Source organism: Pholcus phalangioides, unplaced genomic scaffold (assembly GCF_987345545.1).
Source record: "Pholcus phalangioides strain wild (caught in Gottingen) unplaced genomic scaffold, Ppha-v1.0 ptg000018l_1, whole genome shotgun sequence".
Classification (NCBI taxonomy): Eukaryota; Metazoa; Arthropoda; class Arachnida; order Araneae; family Pholcidae; genus Pholcus; species Pholcus phalangioides.
In genome coordinates this window covers 10,270,282-10,291,636 of record NW_028301611.1, presented here as the reverse complement: position 1 = coordinate 10,291,636, position 21,355 = coordinate 10,270,282, and the positions used below count along the sequence as shown (strand labels likewise).

The 21,355-nt window shown below is 42.4% G+C and overlaps 1 protein-coding gene and 1 pseudogene across 1 annotated transcript in view; one reads left to right on the top strand and one right to left on the bottom strand.

Annotated features, from left to right (window-relative positions):
* Positions 1–2,519: 2,519 nt before the first annotated feature.
* Positions 2,520–2,611, bottom strand: LOC149071714 (U6 spliceosomal RNA; annotated as a pseudogene).
* Positions 2,612–3,167: 556 nt separating this feature from the next.
* LOC149071713 (four-jointed box protein 1-like) overlaps positions 3,168–21,355 on the top strand; it is a 30,356-nt gene continuing 12,168 nt past the window's right edge. Inside the window, exons 1-4 of the mRNA XM_089247712.1 lie at positions 3,168–3,448; positions 13,528–13,649; positions 15,751–16,429; positions 19,343–19,519. Coding sequence (XP_089103838.1) covers positions 13,551–13,649; positions 15,751–16,429; positions 19,343–19,519 — 955 coding nt within the window. The 5' untranslated portion in view covers positions 3,168–3,448; positions 13,528–13,550. The remainder of the gene's footprint in view (positions 3,449–13,527; positions 13,650–15,750; positions 16,430–19,342; positions 19,520–21,355) is intronic.

Genomic DNA, 21,355 nt, shown 5'->3' with positions numbered 1-21,355 from the left:
GGATCCTCGCATCACGAGTCCGGCATTATAACCACTCGACCACCACAGCGGCAAACAACATTTTTCTGATATTTAACATGCAATGGCCAACAATTTGTAAGGCAATGAGTCTCAGAGAAATCAATTTGCCCGGTAGTCCCATTATGCTCTTGAGAGGGCGCCGAGTCCTGAGACATGGGGATGGTCGGCGGGGCTCAACTCTGATCGCCCCTTCGGGGAAACGAGGGGGTTAATCTTATTTTGAAATTAATAAAAGAAATAATTGCATAATTAATGAATGAAATAATTCCTGAATCAATGAAAAAAATATTTTCAGAATATTAATGAAAAAATATTTTCAGAATATTAATGAAAAAAATAATTTTAGAATTAATGAAAGAAATATTTTCAGAATATTAATGAAAGAAATATTTTCAGAATATTAATGAAAAATATTTTCGGAATATTAATGAAAAATATTTTCGGAATATTAATGAAAAATATTTTCAAAAAAGAATATTAATGAAAAAAAATAATTTTAGAATTAATGAAAGAAATATTTTCAGAAAATTAATGAAAAAATATTTTCAGAATATTAATGAAAAAATATTTTCAGAATATTAATGAAAAACATTTTCAAAAAAAAAATATTAATGAAAATAATAATTTTAGAATTAATGAAAGAAATATTTTCAGAAAATTAATGAAAAAATATTTTTAGAATATTAATGAAAAAATATTTTCAGAATATTAATGAAAAACATTTTCAAAAAAAAATATTAATGAAAATAATAATTTTAGAATTAATGAGAAAGAAATATTTTCAGAATTAATAGAAGAAATATTTTCATAATTAATAGAAGAAATAACTTCAGAATTAATGAAAGAAAGAAATATAATGAAAATGGAAGAAAAAAATAATTCCAGAATTAATGGAAGAATTAGTTCCAGAGTAAATGAAAGAAAGAATTTTATAATTAATGAAAGAAAAAAAAATTAATTCGTATGTTTTTCTTTCACTTCTAATTCAAGAATTGATAGAAAATCGGGAAAAATCAATAAAATAATAAAAGAATTAATTTGAGAATTTTGGAAAAAAAAAGCCCTTTTTGATTCGGGCTTCTGGGGGCTCCCAACGAGACACAAAAATGCATTTATTGCATGTCGCCCCCTTCACGAAACGAATAAGTTTAAGTAATACAATATCATTTCTTATTTTCATTAAAAATTTTTTTTGTTTCTATTCTAGTCCGTGAGTGCGGGGGCCCCCCGAAAGCGCCACACCCGGTGTGTGTCGCACACCTCAATAGGGGCGGCTCTGCCTCTCGGTTCAAATAGCCCTCAATCGGCGCCTTCGGGAGGAGGTCTCCCTATTTCATTGCGGCCGAAATTTGGATTGGGGAGCACCCCTCGCTATATTTTCACTCTAATTCAGGCACCTTCGACCCGTTGCTCGCGAACACCACGGCTTGCTCCCATGAAGGCCTCCCCCCCCCCCCCGAGTATGCTCGATGCTCATGTCCGATTTGGCGCTCGCGAGCACTTGATCAACTTTCCAATAAAACACCTTGTATATAATTTACATTCAAGGATTTAAATCATCCTGATTCCATGCGTATGTCAAACTTGGGTGATATTCTTTTGGTGATGGGTAAAGGCAGTGCTCGCGTCCTGAACTTGTGAGATATAGGGGCCTGTCTTGGGGGGGGGGGGGCTCAAAACCCTAGGTCTGTGGATTCCCTGTCTTGCAGGGCCGGGGCAAGTATGTAAGTATGTATTCGTAATGTTGAATGAAAGGTAAAAGAGTGAAATTTGCGGCCTCCTCTGGTCCGGTGCCCCGAGGTGAAACCTCCTAAGGGGACCTGCCTGCTCGCTCTTAGTTGCGGCCCTACTGTCTTGGACAGAAGTTTAAGCTATTGCTTTGTCAAGAGGTCAAAATGTAACTCAACGTAATAAAAGTATTTTTATTCAGTTTTGCGACCCCTAAAATTTAACTGCCCGGTGTCGCTGCAACTTTCACACCTGTCCAAGTTCAGCCCTGGGTGAGGCTGACAGGGCACCAGCCCTGGGGCCGATTCTCAGCCAGAGACGATTCTCATTATTTTGTGTTTTTCCACGCTTTAAATTCGCTGTTGAAGTCTGGTCTGGGAGCCCGCCAAATGTCCCAGCCTAGAAGGGTGGGGCCCTGCTCCCCGACGTGGAAGCCATTCCCAGGTGGGCCCACGCGTTAAAACAGCAATGCGCGGGACCACGGCCCCAACAAGGGCGGGGCTGACAGGGCTCCAACCCTGGGGACCGGGACGATTTTCATCATTTTTTGTTTTTTCACTCTATAAATTCATCATAAAGAGGCCCGTGAAAGTCTGGTCTGGAGCGGGGGGGGGGGGGGGCACAAACGATCCCAGCCTAGGAGGTATGGCCCCCACATCCTGGAGCAGGGCCCCTAGGCTGAGATCTTTTCCGGGCCCCCTGACCAGACTTTCACGGGCCCCTTATGAAATTTGATGATTATGATGAATTTATAGCATGAAAAGCAAAAAAAAACTATGAAAATCGTCCCTCGCCCCAGGGCTTGTGCAGGGGCCATGCTGTATCGTTCCAATTTTAGTATATGTACTACCGAAGCGAGTACCCCAGGGCTGGAGCCTTGTCAGCCCACCCCTTGTTGGGGCCATACTAGGGGGGGCACCCTCATGGGGCGGATATACGGGGGGGGGGAGCAATACCCCTTCCAGCATCAAAGGTGGAGTCGACTGATCTATGTATATCTGAATTCACATCATCATCATCATCGTGTTCCCCCCCCCCCACAGCAATAATGACCGTGCCTCCCCCCAGACTTCCAAGTCAATCTCCGCCTATGGGCCCCCCCCCCCTGCTCCAACACGTGGGGAGAGGGGGGAATCCACGCGCTAGTGAGACCGAACGGATCTTCAAAGGATGTCCTCGAAACGATCCGGACCTGTATATTATCCAACGCATGAGGTATAAGGTCCCCTCTTGCACGTTGAGGTCCTTTTCCTCCTCTCCAACTTTATTGGATGAGTAAGAGGAGGAGCGACATAGTGCAACAACAACAACAACAAAAAAGAGCTAGAGCTAGAGCTAGACGGTTGAGAGAGGGGAGAAAAAGAACTTGCTCTCTCTCTCTCTCGGCCATGATGTGTTCCAACCCTCCCCAATAACACACCACTCTCTTCACCGTGATAACACACGAACCATTCACACAGTTCAGTCTCTCTTCGTGCTCTGGATGATGATGGTGGTGGTGGTGATGGTGAATCTCTTGAGCACAAACTTAACAGCTACTAAATAGTTATCGGGGGGTTCTTCTTGTAAAAGATAGTCAAGGACCGATGGTTCTGTTCCTCCTCCTCCCAGAGATAATCCCGTGTTATGGTGTGTGAGTGTTGGTGACATTATCTTCTAATGGCGGAAATACCTTGAGCAACAAATAACGAAAAAGACCGTAAGTTTACCGTTATCTTGTTTTTAGTATGTTTTTTGTTTATAAGCGTCATGTTCTGGGTTTTTTTTTTTTGAGTAGGTAAGCGCAGGGCCACCTTTATCAGGTGCGGGGGCCCGGTGCGAAATTGATTTTGGGGCTCCTTGTTTTGTGGAGGAGGGTGGGGGGAGAATTTGCGCCCCAAAGATTCACGAATCTTGACAGAATGTGCAGGGATGCCGAAGGATATCAGTATTCACCAATGGAAATTCAGAGATGATCAAACAAAACAAAAAAAATCCCAGAAATGATGAAAAATTCAGATTTAATGGGAGAAAAAAATCGCAGAATTTTATTTAAATTCAGATTTAATGAGAGAAAAATCCCAGAATAATTGAACTTCAGAGTTGAAGACGGAGAAATCCCAGAATATTAGTGAAATTCATATTTAGTTAAAGAAAAAATCTCAGAATTATGAAATTCAGAGTTAGTGAGGGAAAAATCCCAGAAATATTTAATTTAGAAATATTCAGATTTAATGAGAGAGAAAATCTCAGAATTGGTGAAATTCAGATTTAACTAGAGAAAAAGTCTCAGAATTTATCGAAATTCAAAGTTAATGAGGGGGGAAATCCCAGAGATATTGAAATTCAGATTTAACGAGAGAGAAAATTTCAGAATTAGTGAAATTCAGATTTAATGAGAGAGAACATCTCAGAATTTATCGAAATTCAGAGTTATTGAGGGAAAAAATCCCAGAAATATTGAAATTCAGATCATATTTAATGAGAGAAAATCCTAAGATTAGTCAAATTCAGAATTTAAGAAAAAAATTGCTGAATTGTTGCAATTCAGAATTAATGAAAGAAAAAAAATGCTGAATTGTTGAAATTCAGAATTAATGAAAGAAAAAAAATGCTGAATTGTTGAAATTAAGAATTAATGAAAGAAAAAAAAATGCTGAATTGTTGAAATTAAGAATTAATGAAAGAAAAAAAAATGCTGAATTGTTGAAATTCAGAATTAATGAAAGAAAAAAAAATGCTGAATTGTTGAAATTCAGAATTAATGAAAGAAAAAAAAATGCTGAATTGTTGAAATTAAGAATTAATGAAAGAAAAAAAAATGCTGAATTGTTGAAATTAAGAATTAATGAAAGAAAAAAAAATGCTGAATTGTTGAAATTCAGAATTAATGAAAGAAAAAAAATGCTGAATTGTTGAAATTCAGAATTAATGAAAGAAAAAAAAATGCTGAATTGTTGAAATTCAGAATTAATGAAAGAAAAAAAAATGCTGAATTGTTGAAATTCAGAATTAATGAAAGAAAAAAAAATGCTGAATTGTTGAAATTCAGAATTAATGAAAGAAAAAAAAATGCTGAATTGTTGAAATTAAGAATTAATGAAAGAAAAAAAAATGCTGAATTGTTGAAATTAAGAATTAATGAAAGAAAAAAAAATGCTGAATTGTTGAAATTCAGAATTAATGAAAGAAAAAAAATGCTGAATTGTTGAAATTCAGAATTAATGAAAGAAAAAAAAATGCTGAATTGTTGAAATTCAGAATTAATGAAAGAAAAAAAAATGCTGAATTGTTGAAATTCAGAATTAATGAAAGAAAAAAATTGCTGAATTGTTGAAATTCAGAATTAATGAAGGAAAAAAAATGCTGAATTGTTGAAATTCAGAATTAATGAAGGAAAAAAAATGCTGAATTGTTGAAATTCAGAATTAATGAAAGAAAAAAAATGCTGAATTGTTGCAATTCAGAATTAATGAAAGAAAAAAATTGCTGAATTGTTGCAATTCAGAATTAATGAAAGAAAAAAAATAGCAAAATTATTGAAATTCAGAATTAATGACAGAGAAAATCCCAGAATTATTGAGATTAGTCATGTCAATTTTAATACAATAAGTGAACGTCATGTAAAAAAAAAAAGAAAGTCTGAAAGAAAAAGAAATAGGCATGACATTTTACTCATTCCAAAAAGAAACGTGTAAAATTCTTATTTGTTCCCAAAAAAATGACATGACGTCAGTTTGCCACTTATTCTGAGAAAGAAAAATTTGCAGGACTTTTACTTATTCTGAAAAAAAAAATAACATGGCGCTCTAAAAAATGAACCCGACGTTTATTTCACTTGATAAAATTTGCATGACGTTCACGTATTCTGGTAAAATAATGTGTACATGACATTAGTTGACTGCTTATTCTAAGAAAACAAATTGACATGACGTGTTTAGATATTCTGAGAAAATGATGGGCATGACTTATTTTTCAGAAATAATTAACATGATGTTAATTTACCAGCTACCGTGGTATTTAATTGACGTGATGTTCACTTATTGTGAAATTTTTTCTTTTTTTCTTCCCAAATTATTGAAATTTAGATTTAATCAAAGGAAAAAATCGCAGCATTATTGAAATTCAGAGTTAATGAGGGAAACAATCCCAGAACTATTTAAATTCAGTATTCAAGATATACAGAAGACTGGATGTTGTGAAGATATTTATTATTTGAGATGTTAATTTTTTAAATAAGTAAAAAACTCATCTCTGCCTCTACCGGGAGTCAAAAAACTCCCGGTAGCCCCCCCATATCCACGTAAAAGTTGAGCACCCTGGACTGGACCGAGGTCTGACAACCTTTTCTCAACCCCCCCCCCCCCCCGTTCTTGCGGAGGCCACGAAAATTTAAGCCTATTGAATTTCAAAGCTGACCAACAGGCCAAAGTAGTGGGGGGGGGGGGAGGGGACTACTGACCTACACAGAAGCCTATATTTTTGAGAATACAGAAAAAAGCAAGAGTCTCGGCAAAAAAATTCCCGAGTGTTGTATTTCTTACAAGAAAAGGCTGGCTCTCCAAGAAAAAGCCCTACTACGAAGAGAGGGCGAGTTTTAAGGAACATTTGTGTACAAGCCCCCCCCCCCACACTCGGCAAAGACCTTTCGTCTTCCCTGACAGTGGCGCCAGAAAGGTCAGGACCCCGTTTATTCTGAGCTGTTCCATTTTATAACAAATTGCGGTTCGGGCCACGCCTCTCGCGCGTCTCCTCTCGCCTATTTTTTTCGGTTAAAAGAACCGAAAACTGTCTTTTTTGGCGATTTTTATCTATAAACACTTTGCATTCATTATCATTTAGATAAGTGGTTCCTCAAGCGACGGCCAGTGCAGTCTTAACGCATGGGCACGGCCCGGGGGCCTCACGAAAATTAGATCGGATTAAAATTTACAATAATTTACCAAGTAGGGCATCAGAAAAACCACTTCGCCCGGAGCCCCCACGATGCTCTTAAGACAACCCTCGCGACGGCCATATGGCCCACTAGTGGTACTGGGATACTTCAAGGGGCCCACGGAAGGAAATTTAGAAAGGGGGCCTAGTGGTTTGGAAGGCTTCGGAGAGAGCCGAGAAGAAAAATTAAGGTGTGGAGAAATAAGGATTTTATATTAGAGTGAGACTATACACTTACAGAATCCAACAAAACCACCCACAAAACCAGGGCCGTCTTTAGGGCATGGACCCACCCGGGCCTCGATGCCTACATTTAGCAGCAGGTTCCCTAGGATCAGGGCCGTCTTAAGAGCTTCATGGGTCCCCGGGCCAATTCAATTCAATTCGCCGACAATAGCCCCGGCAAATCGTCTAGGGACAATTTACTGCCGAATCCCTGTCGGGGGGGGGGGGCCTAATGCGGGTTTTTTATTGTTTATGAAAAAATATTTACAAAGCAAGACAAAAAAATATGTACATGATATATACATTATATACATAAAGATTTCACGCCGCTATGTAAACCGACATTTTTTTTTTTTCTTTATGCACAACCATTCATAGCCCTGATCACAGTTTGTCTCGGGGGTCTCTTGGGCCGTGACTTGGTCGCCCACTTATTGTTCAATGTGCCGTGTTGCTGCCTGTGCTGCCAGTCTGCTGGATCTTCTCGTAGGCTGCTCTGGTCTAGTTGTGTGGTTGCCTGTGTCTATTCTCCTCCTGTGGAGTTTTTCAATGCCCTCTTTTTCGAGATAGCGCACGAGATTCTCAAGAGTTCGTGATTCTTTTTCGAGCCGGCTCATCCTCCTAAACCACTCCTTCACCAGCTCTTGCCTTGGTTTGATCAGGTGGAAGACTTTTGTGTAAGGGCAGCTGGTGGCATAGTGGAGTGGTGTGCCGACTTCTCCGCACATACATTTGTTGTTGTTAGATATTTTGAATCTCTCGAGGTAGCTGGGGAATGGTCCATGACCAGTAAAGAAAATGGCTTTCTCTCGGGACCATCCCACAGCCCTCCATCCGACTCGAGGTAGGATATCGTGAATCAATCTGCCTGGGTGTTCAGGTTCGTCCCAGTCCTCCTGCCACATTTTTAATAAGTGACTTTTCAGAAGTCTTTTGGCATGGGAAGGGGGAAGCTTAATTAACATTGCGCTCTGAGCAGATTTGGTGGTTTTCTTGGCGAGCTTATCCACCAACTCGTTGCCATGGATACCAGAATGACCTCGCACCCAGTGCAGACTGACATTTCTGTTGGTGGTCAGGTAGTTGCGGATCTGTCTGGCATTGTGGTGTCGTGTGAGCGGGTCTCTTATTGCTTCCAGGCTAGCTCTGCTATCCGTGTAAATCCTTATTCTGTCCTCTGTTTTTATGGCTTGCTCTGTGGCCATTTTGAGGGCCCACAGCTCCGCTTGGAAGACACTGCAACCGTCCTGCAGCCTCGCGGCCCATTGATTGGTAGTGATTCCATCAGTCAGCCATATAAGGGCTGCTGCCGTCCCGTCCGCCGTTTGGGAGCCGTCTGTGTAGATTGCTTTGCATTTGGGGGTCCACGAGTTGCTCATCGGTTGTTATCTGGGCATCGAAGGGCTCACTGGCAGGGTGTTGGGTCCATCCTATCGCATTTCTTTCATAATTGGTTGAGTCAAGGTGTATTCCTGCTGACGTGATGTTTCTTCCCAGCCTGGTGAGTCTGGCGGATTTTGCAAGGAATTGCGTGATCAAGGCCAACGGAGGAGTACCTGCCAGCACCTGCATTGCCATGGTAGACGTCGTGCGGTAACATCTAGTCATGTACAGGAGAAATCCTCTTTGTGCGGAATTCAGCATGCGCTGCGTTCTAACCGTCATAGAGGACCCCCATGCGGCTGCTCCATATGTAATTATCTTAACCGCAACTTGGGTATAGAGAATCCTTCGGTATTTTGTTTTGAGGCCCCACTGCGGTCCCGCTGCATTCCGCATTCGCTGTAGGGTCCTCATTGCCTTTGCCTCTTGCTCCTTCATGTGTGCTAAAAAATTTAGTTTGCCATCTATGGTTAGACCTAGACACTTGAGGGTAGCAGAATGTCTAATTGGCTCCCCATTCAGTTTGATAGTGGGACGGGATTTCTCACTAAACCAAATGTACCGGCACTTGTCTGCAGCAATTTCCAAGTCGTACTCTGTTAACCAATCACTGACTATCTTCATCGCAGTCGCCCCTCTAGCCGTCACGCCATTAATTTTCGGGGCCGATAAAAGGAGGAGGACGTCATCTGCATACGCTTGTATTCTCACTCCTTCCGGCCAATTGCGTTTGAGCAGTTGATCTGCCACCAGGTTCCATAGCATGGGGCCCGAGCATGACCCCTGCGGGCAGCCTCTGGTCTGGTGATGAGAGACGAACTGTCCTTGTGTCTCCATGCCTATAACTCTGTCCAACAGGAGATTCTCCAGAGTTGCTGTTATTTCACGTGGCGCCGGAATTGATTTTAGGAGCTTTCGGAGAATGGGGAATCTCAGTGAATTAAATGCTCCTTTTATGTCCAGGGACACAAGTGCCACATAGCGGTTGATTCTTTTTGCCCCATCGATGGCGTCCAGCAGGTCACAGAGTGCCTCTTCTGTGGAGCGGCCCATGCGAAAGCCATATTGGTGCTGGTGAAAAAAATTCACTTTGTCGAGGTGATAAGTGAGACGTTGCACCAGAATTCGCTCCAGAATCTTGCCCATGTGTGGCAGCAATGTGATGGGCCGGAACGAGTCCAAGTTGTCGGGGGATCTGCCATTCTTAAGGAACATTAACACTTGTCCCGTTTTAAAAGCCGCAGGCACTGAATTCAGTCCGAGGCATTTGTTGTATAGGGCATCGAGGATATCTGGAAATTTTTCGTGTATAATGGTCAGCATGGGGATCGTTATTTTGTCAGGCCCTGGCGACTTTTTCTTGCCTGTTCTCGCTAGTGCTCTCCCGATTTCGTTTTTAGTAATGCTAGGTTCCGGATTGTCATTAGTTGCGATGTGAGAAACATTTTCATCTTCGTTAGATATATATTCCGCCAGATCTGCGCTCTCATCTATTGGGTATAGTGTGTGTAGTTGGGCCTCTACTGCTTCGAGGATCGTTTTCTTCCCATCACCTAGGAGTAGCACTTGTGGGGGGAGCGTGGACTTTCTCACCGTAGCCTTGTAGACAGCGCCAAATGGGTTGACTGCACTATGACAGAATGCGCGCCATGCGTCCGTTTTTGCTGCTGTCATTTGGTCCCCGGGCCAAGTGGTTTTTCTGAGGCCCTACCTAGTAAATTCTAGAAAATTTCAACCGGATCTCATTTTTGTGAGGCCCTCTTCTCCTGAGGCCCTCGGGACGTGCCCGGATGGGCCCTTGCGTAAAGACGGCACTGCCTAGAGGATGGGGTTTTTCGCAGGCCCCCGGCTAGATTTTTAACAGACCGCCGCCCCCCTATATTAAATTTATAGTGTGAAAAACAAAACAAAAAATTATGGAAACCATATCAGGTTCCGGGCTGTAGCTCTGTCAGGGGTTCCACTCTTGTGAGGGGTCATGCCCGGGGTCTCATGTCTATAAATGACCCCCACCTTATGATATTTTGTATAGTACAGTAAATTTTGAAAATAAGTAGGAAATATGTAGGCTGTTTATTTCCGGCTAAGTATGGGACTACCATAGCATCACTTTGCCTAGGGGGCCCATGATGTTGAGACCGGTCCTGAATAGAACTCGGATTAGCGGGGAGCTCAATAAATTCTAGGCCAGTGGTCTGGAGGCCAATCTTCTTTGCAAAATTATAGATTCACTGGAAAAAATCAATTCATTACGTAGAAAGGATCTTGTTTCTAGTTGAGGGTAGAAGGCCCTGGGTAAGACAGGGGAGCCACGAGAAAAAAAAAATGCTTCAAAGGGGGCCACGGGCGAAAAAAAGGTTAAAAAACGCTGATTCAGATTAATGTTTGTCTTTTTGGAAATTGTTTTCGTACTTATCCCCGCTTAAACGGATAAAATCCACCGGCCATGGGCCGCACAAGTGTAGGGCTGACTGGACTCCAGCCCTGGGGCCCGCGATGATTCTCATCATATTTTGTTTTGTTTTTTTTCACGCTATAAATTCATCACAAGGGGGCCCGTGAATGTCTGGTCTGGGCGCCCGCAAAATAGCTCGGCCTAGGGGTCCTGTCTAGGATGCGGGGGGGGGGGGCATGTCTCCGGCTCTGAAATTTCTCTCATAGGCCGGCATTTCTGTGGTCCCTTAAAAATTTTTCAATCCTGAAAAATTTGGGGGGGGGCTGAAAATTGCCAGTTGTCCCGTATATGCGGGACTCAAGCTCTTATGCGGGAAGGAGAGTGGTGGTGGAGGTGGTGCATTGACTGTGCGTTCATTAATTATTGTGGAGGAAAGTGGGGGGGGGGGGCTCAGGTTCCTCGTACACCGAGGGGGTCATCAACATTTCTCGAGTCGCGAGCACTGCTCATGCCCGTCATCAAACGAAGAGCGCTCTCATCCTTACAGCAATTTTGACATAAATCTGCATTAACTGTAAAATTCTTTAAAGCAATTTCTATACACGGCGTTTTAATCGAAACACTGATCAAGCTCTCGCGAGCACTAAATCGGACAAGACCATTGAGCACTCTTGGTGCTACGGGGGGGGGGGAACACCATGGTGCTCGCGAGCAACAATTTGAAGACGGCTGTCGTACACTATATATTGGGTGTAGGAATAACTCAAACGGCCCACACGTGTTCCAGCGCTTACGTTTCGATCATTTTCCAACTCGCATCTTTGATGAAAATTCCATTTCAGCCTCCGAAATTCGCGACGAAAGATGCCGGAGACGAGAAAATGCGATGGGTCTTTTCATGCCCCCCCCCCCACAAGGGGTGGGCTGACAAGGCTCCAGCCGTGGGCCCGGGATGATTTCCATGATTTTTTTTGTTTTTTCACGCTATAAATTCATCATAAACGGCCCCGTGAAAGTCTGGCAAGGGGGCCCGTAAAATATCCCAACCTAGGGGCCCTGCTTCAGCATGTGGGGGGCCATGGGTCTTTTTCCTCAACATATGTGACGTTACGTCAGAAAAGCTCAGGAAATATAAATACGGAGGACTTATTTCAGTTCTTGACAGTTAACACTGTATTCCTCAGAATTATATATTTCATGTCTCCTTTCTTCTTCATACTTTCAAGGAACAGACAGACATACAGACATTTCAAAAAACGGCTTCCGTGAGAAATAAGTCATTCTCTCATGTCTTTTTTTAACTGTCCCGTATCTTCCCCCTCGGTCTTGAAACATCTTGAAATGGTGGTTAGACATTAGTAAGAACGCCTGCAATAATAGTTCTCTTGTCTCAAGACCTAAGACCCATCGTCCATCATTGCCTTCTCTTCCTCCTACTCTCCCTGATTCTCAGACGCTTCTGTTTCTTTTCCCTTCAAGCAGTATACACATTACACCAGTGCGATGGCCTCTTCGGAGTGAGAGGTGCTCAAAAATATCTCGTGTGCGGCTTTTTTAGATGCGAAGGAAACATTGGACGAATCGCAAATTACATTTGTGTTCATTGGAACTTGTGTTTTTCTTGTGGTCGCTTTGGCCAAGAGGAAGAGGAAAATTATTAATGTTGGTGTCAACGATTTGGTGCTCAACTCGACATTTATTGCGGGCCCTGATGACTTTTCGAACGCTTTTTTTTTTTTTTAAGGGTGCTCGCAAAATAACTTTGCCGATATATATATATATATGTGTGAGCCCGTGTAGCGGTCGCTAAAATCAGCGAATGCGAATGAAATCCGAGATATAGGGGGGTTTCCGAGTACAGTAGAATCCGGACTATCCGGCCTAATGTGGCGGAAGAGCGGGCCGGATTACAGAAAAGCCGGATAGGCCGGAGTTCTATAAATGCTCATTGTTAACCCTCCCCCCCCCCCCCACAACGCCATTTTAATACCAAAAATCGCTCCTATTTATATTTTGTAACCTCTTGGTACAGGTCAGTAATTTATACGTGAACGTAATGTACTTTACACGTAAATGTATGCATAATGTAAATGCTTGTACTTCACGTTTGAAAAATTTATTACAGGAAAAGGAAGTCAAGAATGTAAATATTGTTACGGCATTTTATGTATATAGTTCTTATTTATCATTTATTACGCCATTTTCCGCCTGTTAATAGCCATCATATTATGTAAAAATTAGAATTAACTAATTCTTCTGTAAATATCGCCAAATTGGCAACAAACTTAGCGAAATTTGGTGATAGCTACCGTGATTTGGCGACGCCGTGGTGCCAAGAGACTACGCCGTATAGTCGAGATAATACTGTATATGCGTTCGCGAGGATGTGGAAAAAAAGCAACGAAACTCTAGCTCTTACGGTTGCCGCTGTGGTGGTCGAGTGGTCACAGTGACGGACTCGCGTCGCGAGGTCCACCGTCGCCACAGTGGTGGTCGGCTGAAGTTGGTTTTCTGTGGCTCCCAACTTCAAGGCGCGAATGCGAGCCGATGTTGATTGGGGGAAAGAGGCGCCGTGCGGGTAGGAAAAGTTTGAGAACCCCTGCGCTATATACGCTTAGTCGAGAAATTTCCTCAAATCTGCGGAGGTCTATGACCGAGCGTCTAGCACGCCAACCCCTTGGCGAGATCTTTATCTGTCTGCGTCATGGGCCCGCTTTTATATTATTTTGCTAATTGCTTGTAATTTTATTCCCGATTAGAGCGGGCATAACGTTTGAAATTTAAGATGGCCGAATGTGACGCATTTTTCTCTTATTTCTTTTCCAAAAAAAACTCATTTAATTCCCATTGGCTATTTTCAGTGATTAAATGCGATTCACCGACCATGACCGAAGGCGAAGAAATAACTATCACAATCGAAGGTAACGAAGACATGATGAGGAAGCCTTACTTTTTCTACGTGGACAGGATCAACGTCCAGAAGGTAACAAACAATTGTCGTGCGTGAGAGCGTTTTCCCAATAACTATTTTTGTTTCTTTTTAATCTATATATGTAAAATTGATTTTCTGTCTGTGTGTGTTCTCTATACAAATCTACAATTTTAGATCAATCGTCGCCAAATTATTACATATATACCAAATGCAGCCCGACTTGAACGATAGGCTACTTTAAAATTTCGTCAGAGCACGCCAAATGCCCGAAATGGGCAAAAAAAACCTGTCGGGAAACAATGGTTTTTGGCCTCAACTATCACTTTCCGAACCTTTACTTTGGTTACCGTGGTTCCCTAGCAATGCGTTCCAGACGTGTATATGCCTTTACAATGGTTTGTCACTTCTGTAACGCTGCCATTATATGTATAATAGTTTATGCCTTTATAATGGTTTGCCACATTTTCAATACTCCCAGTAATGAGGCTTTTTGAATAGACGTCATAATCATCATCAGCATCTGTTTGAGGGTCGGGAAAAGGGTGATCCTCATAGAAATCACTGTTAAAATTGCCGATTTTACTGTAGAAATGCGGAAATTTGGCGGGGTTTTCCACCACATCAATAATTTTAAAAATTTGATTGAATTCTTGATTTTTGAAATATGAGTTCGCTTAGAGATATACGAAGCCCAGGAGATTAAATATGAAGTGATTAGACGGACCTACTTTTGAGGTGGATATCCATGCAATAACATTGATTTTAACTTGAACTTTTCAAGCATGAAAATTAATGTATTGTCTTTTAGTATTCAACTGCATAAATGCATGTAGTTTAGGATGTTTAAAAGTTAATTATGGGCTCTTAAAAAAGTACATTGAAAACATTCCACAGCTTTAATTAAGCATTTTTTGGAGCAGAAACAGGCGAATGAATAACTTGAAGTCCAGGGGGGGGGGGGGTCGCAATACTTGGCGCCCCTTTAAAAAAGGAAAAAATAAATAAATTCATTTCTACGTTTCTTTAAATCTAGATTTGTTTATTTCATGAGTCGCGCAGGAAGTCGCCATATTGATGAACTTGGACACGGTTTGCATGTCCCTCAAAGAAAGAGGGAGATATCACGCGATCCAAAAAGCCTCATTGAAGAAAACCCGGGCAGCGCCGGGTATTATAGCTAGTGAATCATACAATTGAATACTTCGTCTTTTTTTTCTTTGCTTTCTTTTGGCTGAGGTCTGTCTATACTTCATACCTTTGGCGAACGCGTTCAGAAAAGCTCAAATACCGACATGTTGTGTTTTTTACTTGGTGACTGCCGTCACATTATATAAACATTCTATCTTCTCTCTCGTTCCCACGTTTGGATGAAATTCCAGAACTAACACATGATTCCTTTTGACCAAGTAGAAGATAGCATCTCTATCAGAGTGCTGCTCTAAATGTGGGCGGAGCCACCCTTAGGGGCAGTAAAGTAACTAGGCAGGTGCAACAAGTGCACCCACACAGGGCAGCCATTGTCTCTGGACCCAAGAATGGGCCGGAAGGGGCCTAAATGCAAATTCTTGCACAGGGCACAGGAATGTCTAGTTACGGCACTGCTTAGGGGTGGTCGCACACAGGGGTGGGGTGGGGGCTGTCGTTTTGGATGGCCCCGCACTTACAGTAGCAATAATTCTTTTCATAAATTCTAGACTTTCATCCAGAAAGGAATAATTCTGGAATTTTCTGAATTTTCATCAATTTCTGGAACTATTTCTTTCATTTATTTTGATTCTAAACGTATTTTCTTCATTTATTCTGAATTTTTCTCGCATTTATTCTAAATTTCAATACGTGTTGGGGTTATTTCTTTCATTTATACCCTGAATTTACCATGATTTTAATTTTCTGAAAATTTTCGATTCCTCCTCTCCCACAGAATAATCTCCCAATATAAAATTCAGGGCTAAGGAAAGCCCTGAAATTATCAAGACGCCTCTGGCCCCGCTATTATTATTTTTGCACCGGGCCCCCGCGTCTCGTAAGGGTGTTTGCTGACTTTGCTGACAGGGGGGGGGGTCAAAAATGGCTGAAAATCTGCTTACGTAATACTTGAATGCCCCCCTATGTGTGGTACTCATTATTTTTCCTGATATACCTATATTTCCAGACTTGCTACTTGCGTCTTCTCGCCTCTGTCACGATCATCAGTTTCGGTTGCTTCTGCATTTTCCTGGCGTTCTCCACGCTGCCGGACGACCGCGTCCACGAGAACAGTGTCCGTGACGACGAGGCGGGGCCCCAGTTCCTGAAACGGATCAGGGCAGTGAAGGCGATCAACGGTCATCCTTCGTACTTATACCACCGCGGTGGTGGGAGAGATGGCGACGAGGATCGACTGCAGGGTACCAGCAGCAGCAGCAACGGGAAACCGTTCCTGGAAACGCCCGAGTCCGACTACAACGCGGACGACCATTACGACGATAACGACGACGACTACGCGGACGACGATGAAGCGGAAGACTACGATGAGCAGCAGCAACCTGCCAACGATGTATTCAGAGCCGGTGATTTCGATTACGAAAAGAACAATCCATCGAAATCGGATCCTGCCGATGGAGGACTGGCTTTCGCACATCAAATCAGGAATTCCCAACAAATGTTCCGGATCAGATTCGTGAATCTGTTCAGCCGACCGTCCACAGTCAGGACTGGAGCCGGGACGGAGCGTCGGTTGGGCAACCGCGTCAAGAGATTCAGGAACGTGAGCCTGGTGAACTTCGATGGCGTGCCTATCGTCGAGGACAGAATATACTGGTCCGAAGAGTTAGAGGAACGGAGCCCGAGAGGTAAATTTGAACTTGGCATATTAATTAATCTATGGATACCGTAAGTTTTTCTGCCGTTCTATGTAATTTTGATTTGGCATCAGAGCCGCCCTTAGGGGATGTGCGACGGGTGCGGTCGCACTTACGGTAATGATGATTTCTTTCATAAATTCTGAATTTTCATTCATTCTGAGTTCTAAATTTTCATTCATTCTGAATTCTAAATTTTCACAAATTTGGAAATCTGCATTTTCATTTAGAAAAAATAATAATTCTGGAATTTTCTGCATTTTCATCTGGAAAGAAATTCTGAATTTTTCGCAATTCTCAAAAACTGCATTTTCATCTAGAATAAATGATTCTGGAATTTTTTTCTTTTATAAAATTCTGAATTTTCATCTATTCTGGAATTCTACATTTCACCAATGGAATTCTGAATTTCCACCAATTCTGAAATTTGGAATTTCCATCAAAATTCTGAAATTCGGCATTTCCATCAAAATTCTGAAATTCGGCATTTCCATCAAAATTCTGAAATTCGGCATTTCCATTAATTCCATAGATTTCTGAATTTCCACCAATTCTGGAATTCCTCATTTCCATTAATTGTAGATTTCTGCATTTCCACTAATTGCAGATTTCTGCATTTCCACTAATTGCAGATTTCTGCATTTCCACTAATTGCAGATTTCTGCATTTCCACTAATTGCAGATTTCTGCATTTCCACTAATTGTAGATTTCTGCATTTCCACTAATTGTAGATTTCTGCATTTCCACTAATTGTAGATTTCTGCATTTCCACCAATTCTAGGATTTCTGCATTTCCACTAATTGTAGATTTATGCATTTCCACCAATTCTAGGATTTATGCATTTCCACTAATTGTAGATTTCTGCATTTCCAACAAATGAAAAATTATACATTTCCACCAATGGAATTCTGAATTTCTACCAATTCCAAATATTGTATTTAAATTTTTGGAAATATTTCTTTCATGAATTCTGGATTTTCACCAATTCTCGCATTTTCACCCAGAAAGAAATGATTTCGGAGTCATTTCTTTCATTCATTCCGAGTTTTCATCAATTTTTCAAAAGTATGTCTTTCATACATCCCGAATTTCCATGGATGCTGGAGTTATCTCTTGTCAATTACTTTTCTTCTTTTCGATTCATGGATTCTTCACTTCCATTAGTTTCATTAGGTCCTAATTTTAATTGATCTTGGAATTATTTCTTTCATTAATTAAAAATTTTCATTAAATTTTATTTTTGTTAAATTACATTTAGTTGTCTATATTTTTTGTGTCGATATTTTTGAGCATTCTTGTATATTATGTAACGATGTATGGATGGCGATTGCCATCACACACACACATAGGGTATATAAATTCTGGTGAAGAGCCCTGAAATTATTAAAACTCCCCTGGCCTTGCTGTTATCTTCGCACCGGACCCCTTGAATGAGGGTGGCCCTATTCGGCACGGGCGCGCATCCAGGACGATGTGACGAGAGGAACGAATCGCGTAAGTTCGTTTGATCGTCCCGTATTTTACGGAACCGGCATATTTCCCCATGTTATTCGGCTCTTTGGATGTTCGGTCATTCTCACCGCTCCCCTCTGGATCCACACCTGAGCGCGGGGGCAGGCATCTCCATCTGCGAATGAAGCCACGACAGAGATCTTCAGCTGCGAATAGAGCAGAGCCAGACAAATTTAGATTCAGATGGAGCGAAGACAGACATCTTCAGCTGCGAATGGAGTGGAGGCAGGCATCTTAACAACTGCGAATGATGCCGAGGCAGTTATCTTCAGCTCATAGGAGAGTGTATATAAGAATTATTATTATTTTTGGAAGAAATAAAACCCTTCGGGGAACCCCCGTATGGCGAATCATATTCGCTATACCGGGGCCAAGTATTTCTCATGCAGATTGACACAATCATATTATCGTGCCCTCCCAGACATTCGCGTGCCTCCCACCAGACCTTCGAGACCATGGCCCCCCCCCACATCCTGTAGCGGGGCTCCTAGGCTGGGATCTTTTGTGGGCTCCTCGGTCAGACTTTTAACGGGCCCCTTCTGTAGTTAATTTATAGCGTGAAAAAGCAAAAAAATGATGATGACCGTCCCGGGCCCCAGGGCTAGAGCCCGGTAACCCCCCCCCATGTGAGGGCCATGCAAAATTCGAGTCTATCACCGCCTATGTGAAGAGCGAAGGCAGACACCTCAGGACCGTAACTAGACTGGGGCAACCGGGCACTGTCCCGGGGCACCGAGCCAAATGGGAAGGGGGGACCTCACAATGAATGTACACTTATTTTGCATAATTTTTTTTCCTTTTTTGGGGGGGGGGGGTGCCCAAGAAAATGCCTACCCCGGAGCCCCCAAGAAGGTACGCTACGGCTCTGAGACACCTCCGACCGCGAATGGAGCGGAGGCAGACATCTTCAACTACGAATAGAGCGGAGGCAGACATCTTCAACTACGAATAGAGCGGAGGCAGACGGATTCAGGACGGCGTTTCGAAGAAGCGACTTATTGTTCTGGTGCATCGGCTCATCCCGTATTTTCCGGGACAGACAGATTTTCTCCCATATTATTCGGCTCTTGGGAGATGCGATTGCCCCTTCCCCCTTCTGGATCCGCGCTTTGTTCGGCATAAACATGGCGCCGATTGTGACGTATCTGCGGCCCATTCATAAAGCGACGCGCCAACGTCTCTCCCATAATGAATGGCAACGTACGAAAACAGCCTTGACGTTCAGTGACACGACACGAGGAGAATATTAATCACGACTTACGATAAGAGCGCGTGAATCCATTAGTGGGCGCATCTCACGATCCAAATAACACCATAAATATTTATGACGATTAACGTGTTAAATATATGCTTATATATTTACATTCCGTTTTCTTTTTTATCTTCGAAGGTCTGAATGACTTGGAAGTCAACATCATCCGCGACAAGTTGCGTGGCCTGGAGGTGGATTCAGTTCATCCTCCGACTTGGAATCGTTGCGGGCGGCCAAAAAACCTGTACGTCGTATTCGAGGACGGATCCAAAGCCTGCGCTAGGTATAGGGCACCGCATCAGTATCTCGTAGACGGTGAGAGTTGATTATTCTATTCTAGAACCCTACATTCCTTAAAATATCTTGTGGATGCTAAAATAAGAGGCTTTTCAGGAGGCGAGATATCTCGTCATTGCCGCTTAAAGGGTTAAAAAAATTAAGTTGTCAAGTTCAAAACAATGGCGATCATAGACTCCCCTGTATCTGTGAGTGGCATGGTGGTAAGATGCTCATCTACCTACCACCGTGAAGGTTGCCGTCACGGTTGTAACGGCCCCATTTTCGTGGGTGCCATTACTTGATATTCAAATTAAATGTTATGGCCAAAGTCATGATACAAAGTCCATGAACCCGGGCGTGTGTTTTCACATCAAGTCGGTGGAAACTCCTGCTATTGGTTGAAAGCAATCGCCTGATATCTATCAAGGGGTTTTCATTGGCTCAGAGGCACAGGCATGAAAACGTGACTTCTATTGTCGGAGAAACGTGCTCATGTTGCGCAATCTTGTACGTATCTCAGTACAAGAAAAATGCGTCGCAGAATTCCTGGTGAGGGAAAAAAATAACTCGACGTGTTGCTTCTAATGTATTTATGTGTGAAAGCGTGTGGTTTCTCTATGGGGGCGGGGGAGAGAAGTGCGATCGTAGCACGGTCCCAGGTTCAAACCCGGGGATTAAAATATAGATATTTTCCCTAACGAGCGTGAGGTGTCCACCGATAGATGGCGCCTTCATTTCCAGTCTAACTCATTAATGGCAGTAAATTGCAATATAGCGATATGGCCGGAGTTTGTGTTTGGGGAAGTAGATGTATCTTCGATGGATACAGCCAGTTATTGACCATCGCGCTGGCGCGGATCCCGGGGAAGGAGAGTGTAGTCTATCAAGAGATTTATGATATGGGCAAAAATATGTCTGTCCGGTCAAATACGGGACGTAAACGGCACAGTCCCCCCGCCCCGGCACATCACTTCTGATCCATCCAGGCCTGCCATCACAAAGTGCAAGGGTACTCAACCTTTAGGAGAGTGCGGACCACTTCATTGGTTTGAAAACGTTTCACGGGCCCCTTAAGTCGTCTGCAACAGAATCGCTAGTCATTTAAGTGATCTGTAAATATGCCATGGTGACGTAAGTGATCTAGAAAATGTGCTGCGGACCATTTAGTAGATATGAAACTACACCATGGGCTACTTAAGTGATCTATAAACGTGCAGCGGGCCTCTCAAATGAATTATAAATAGTCCGCGCGTCCCTTAAGTGATTTGGAATTGGGCCGCTGGTCACTTAAGTGATGTATGTGTAAATATGCTGCGGATCTGTGAATGTGCCGCGGACCGATTGAATAATCTGAAACTGTGGCGCGGGTTACTCATGTGATTTGTGAATATGACGCCGGTAAATGTACCACAGAGTTTTACCAAATTACGTTTAAGGTCGCGGGCTACATCAGATGACTCCAAAGGTCACATTTGGCCCACGGGCCATTGGTTTAGCATATACATGACATAGTGTCTACAGGACCGTCTTAATAACATCATGGGGCCCCCGAGCCAAGTGGTTTTTTCCGAGGCCTTATGTGGTAAATTCTAGAAAATTTCAACCCGAATCTCATTTTTGTGAGACACCCGGGCCGTGCCCTGGTGGACCCATGAGTTAAGACGGCACTGAGTGTCTATCCCCTTTTAGACCCGGGAATTCATTTCTTTTTGTAATTTTCAAGATGTTTTTTTTGCATTTTTGATACTCAAACTGTGCATCAACAACATGAATATGTGTCAGCAGAGAGAAATCTTTATTTTTCGATTTTTTTTTCAAAAATTTTCAATAATTTTTGTGCAGAAATAATTCACTTCGTTCAATTTTGTTTCA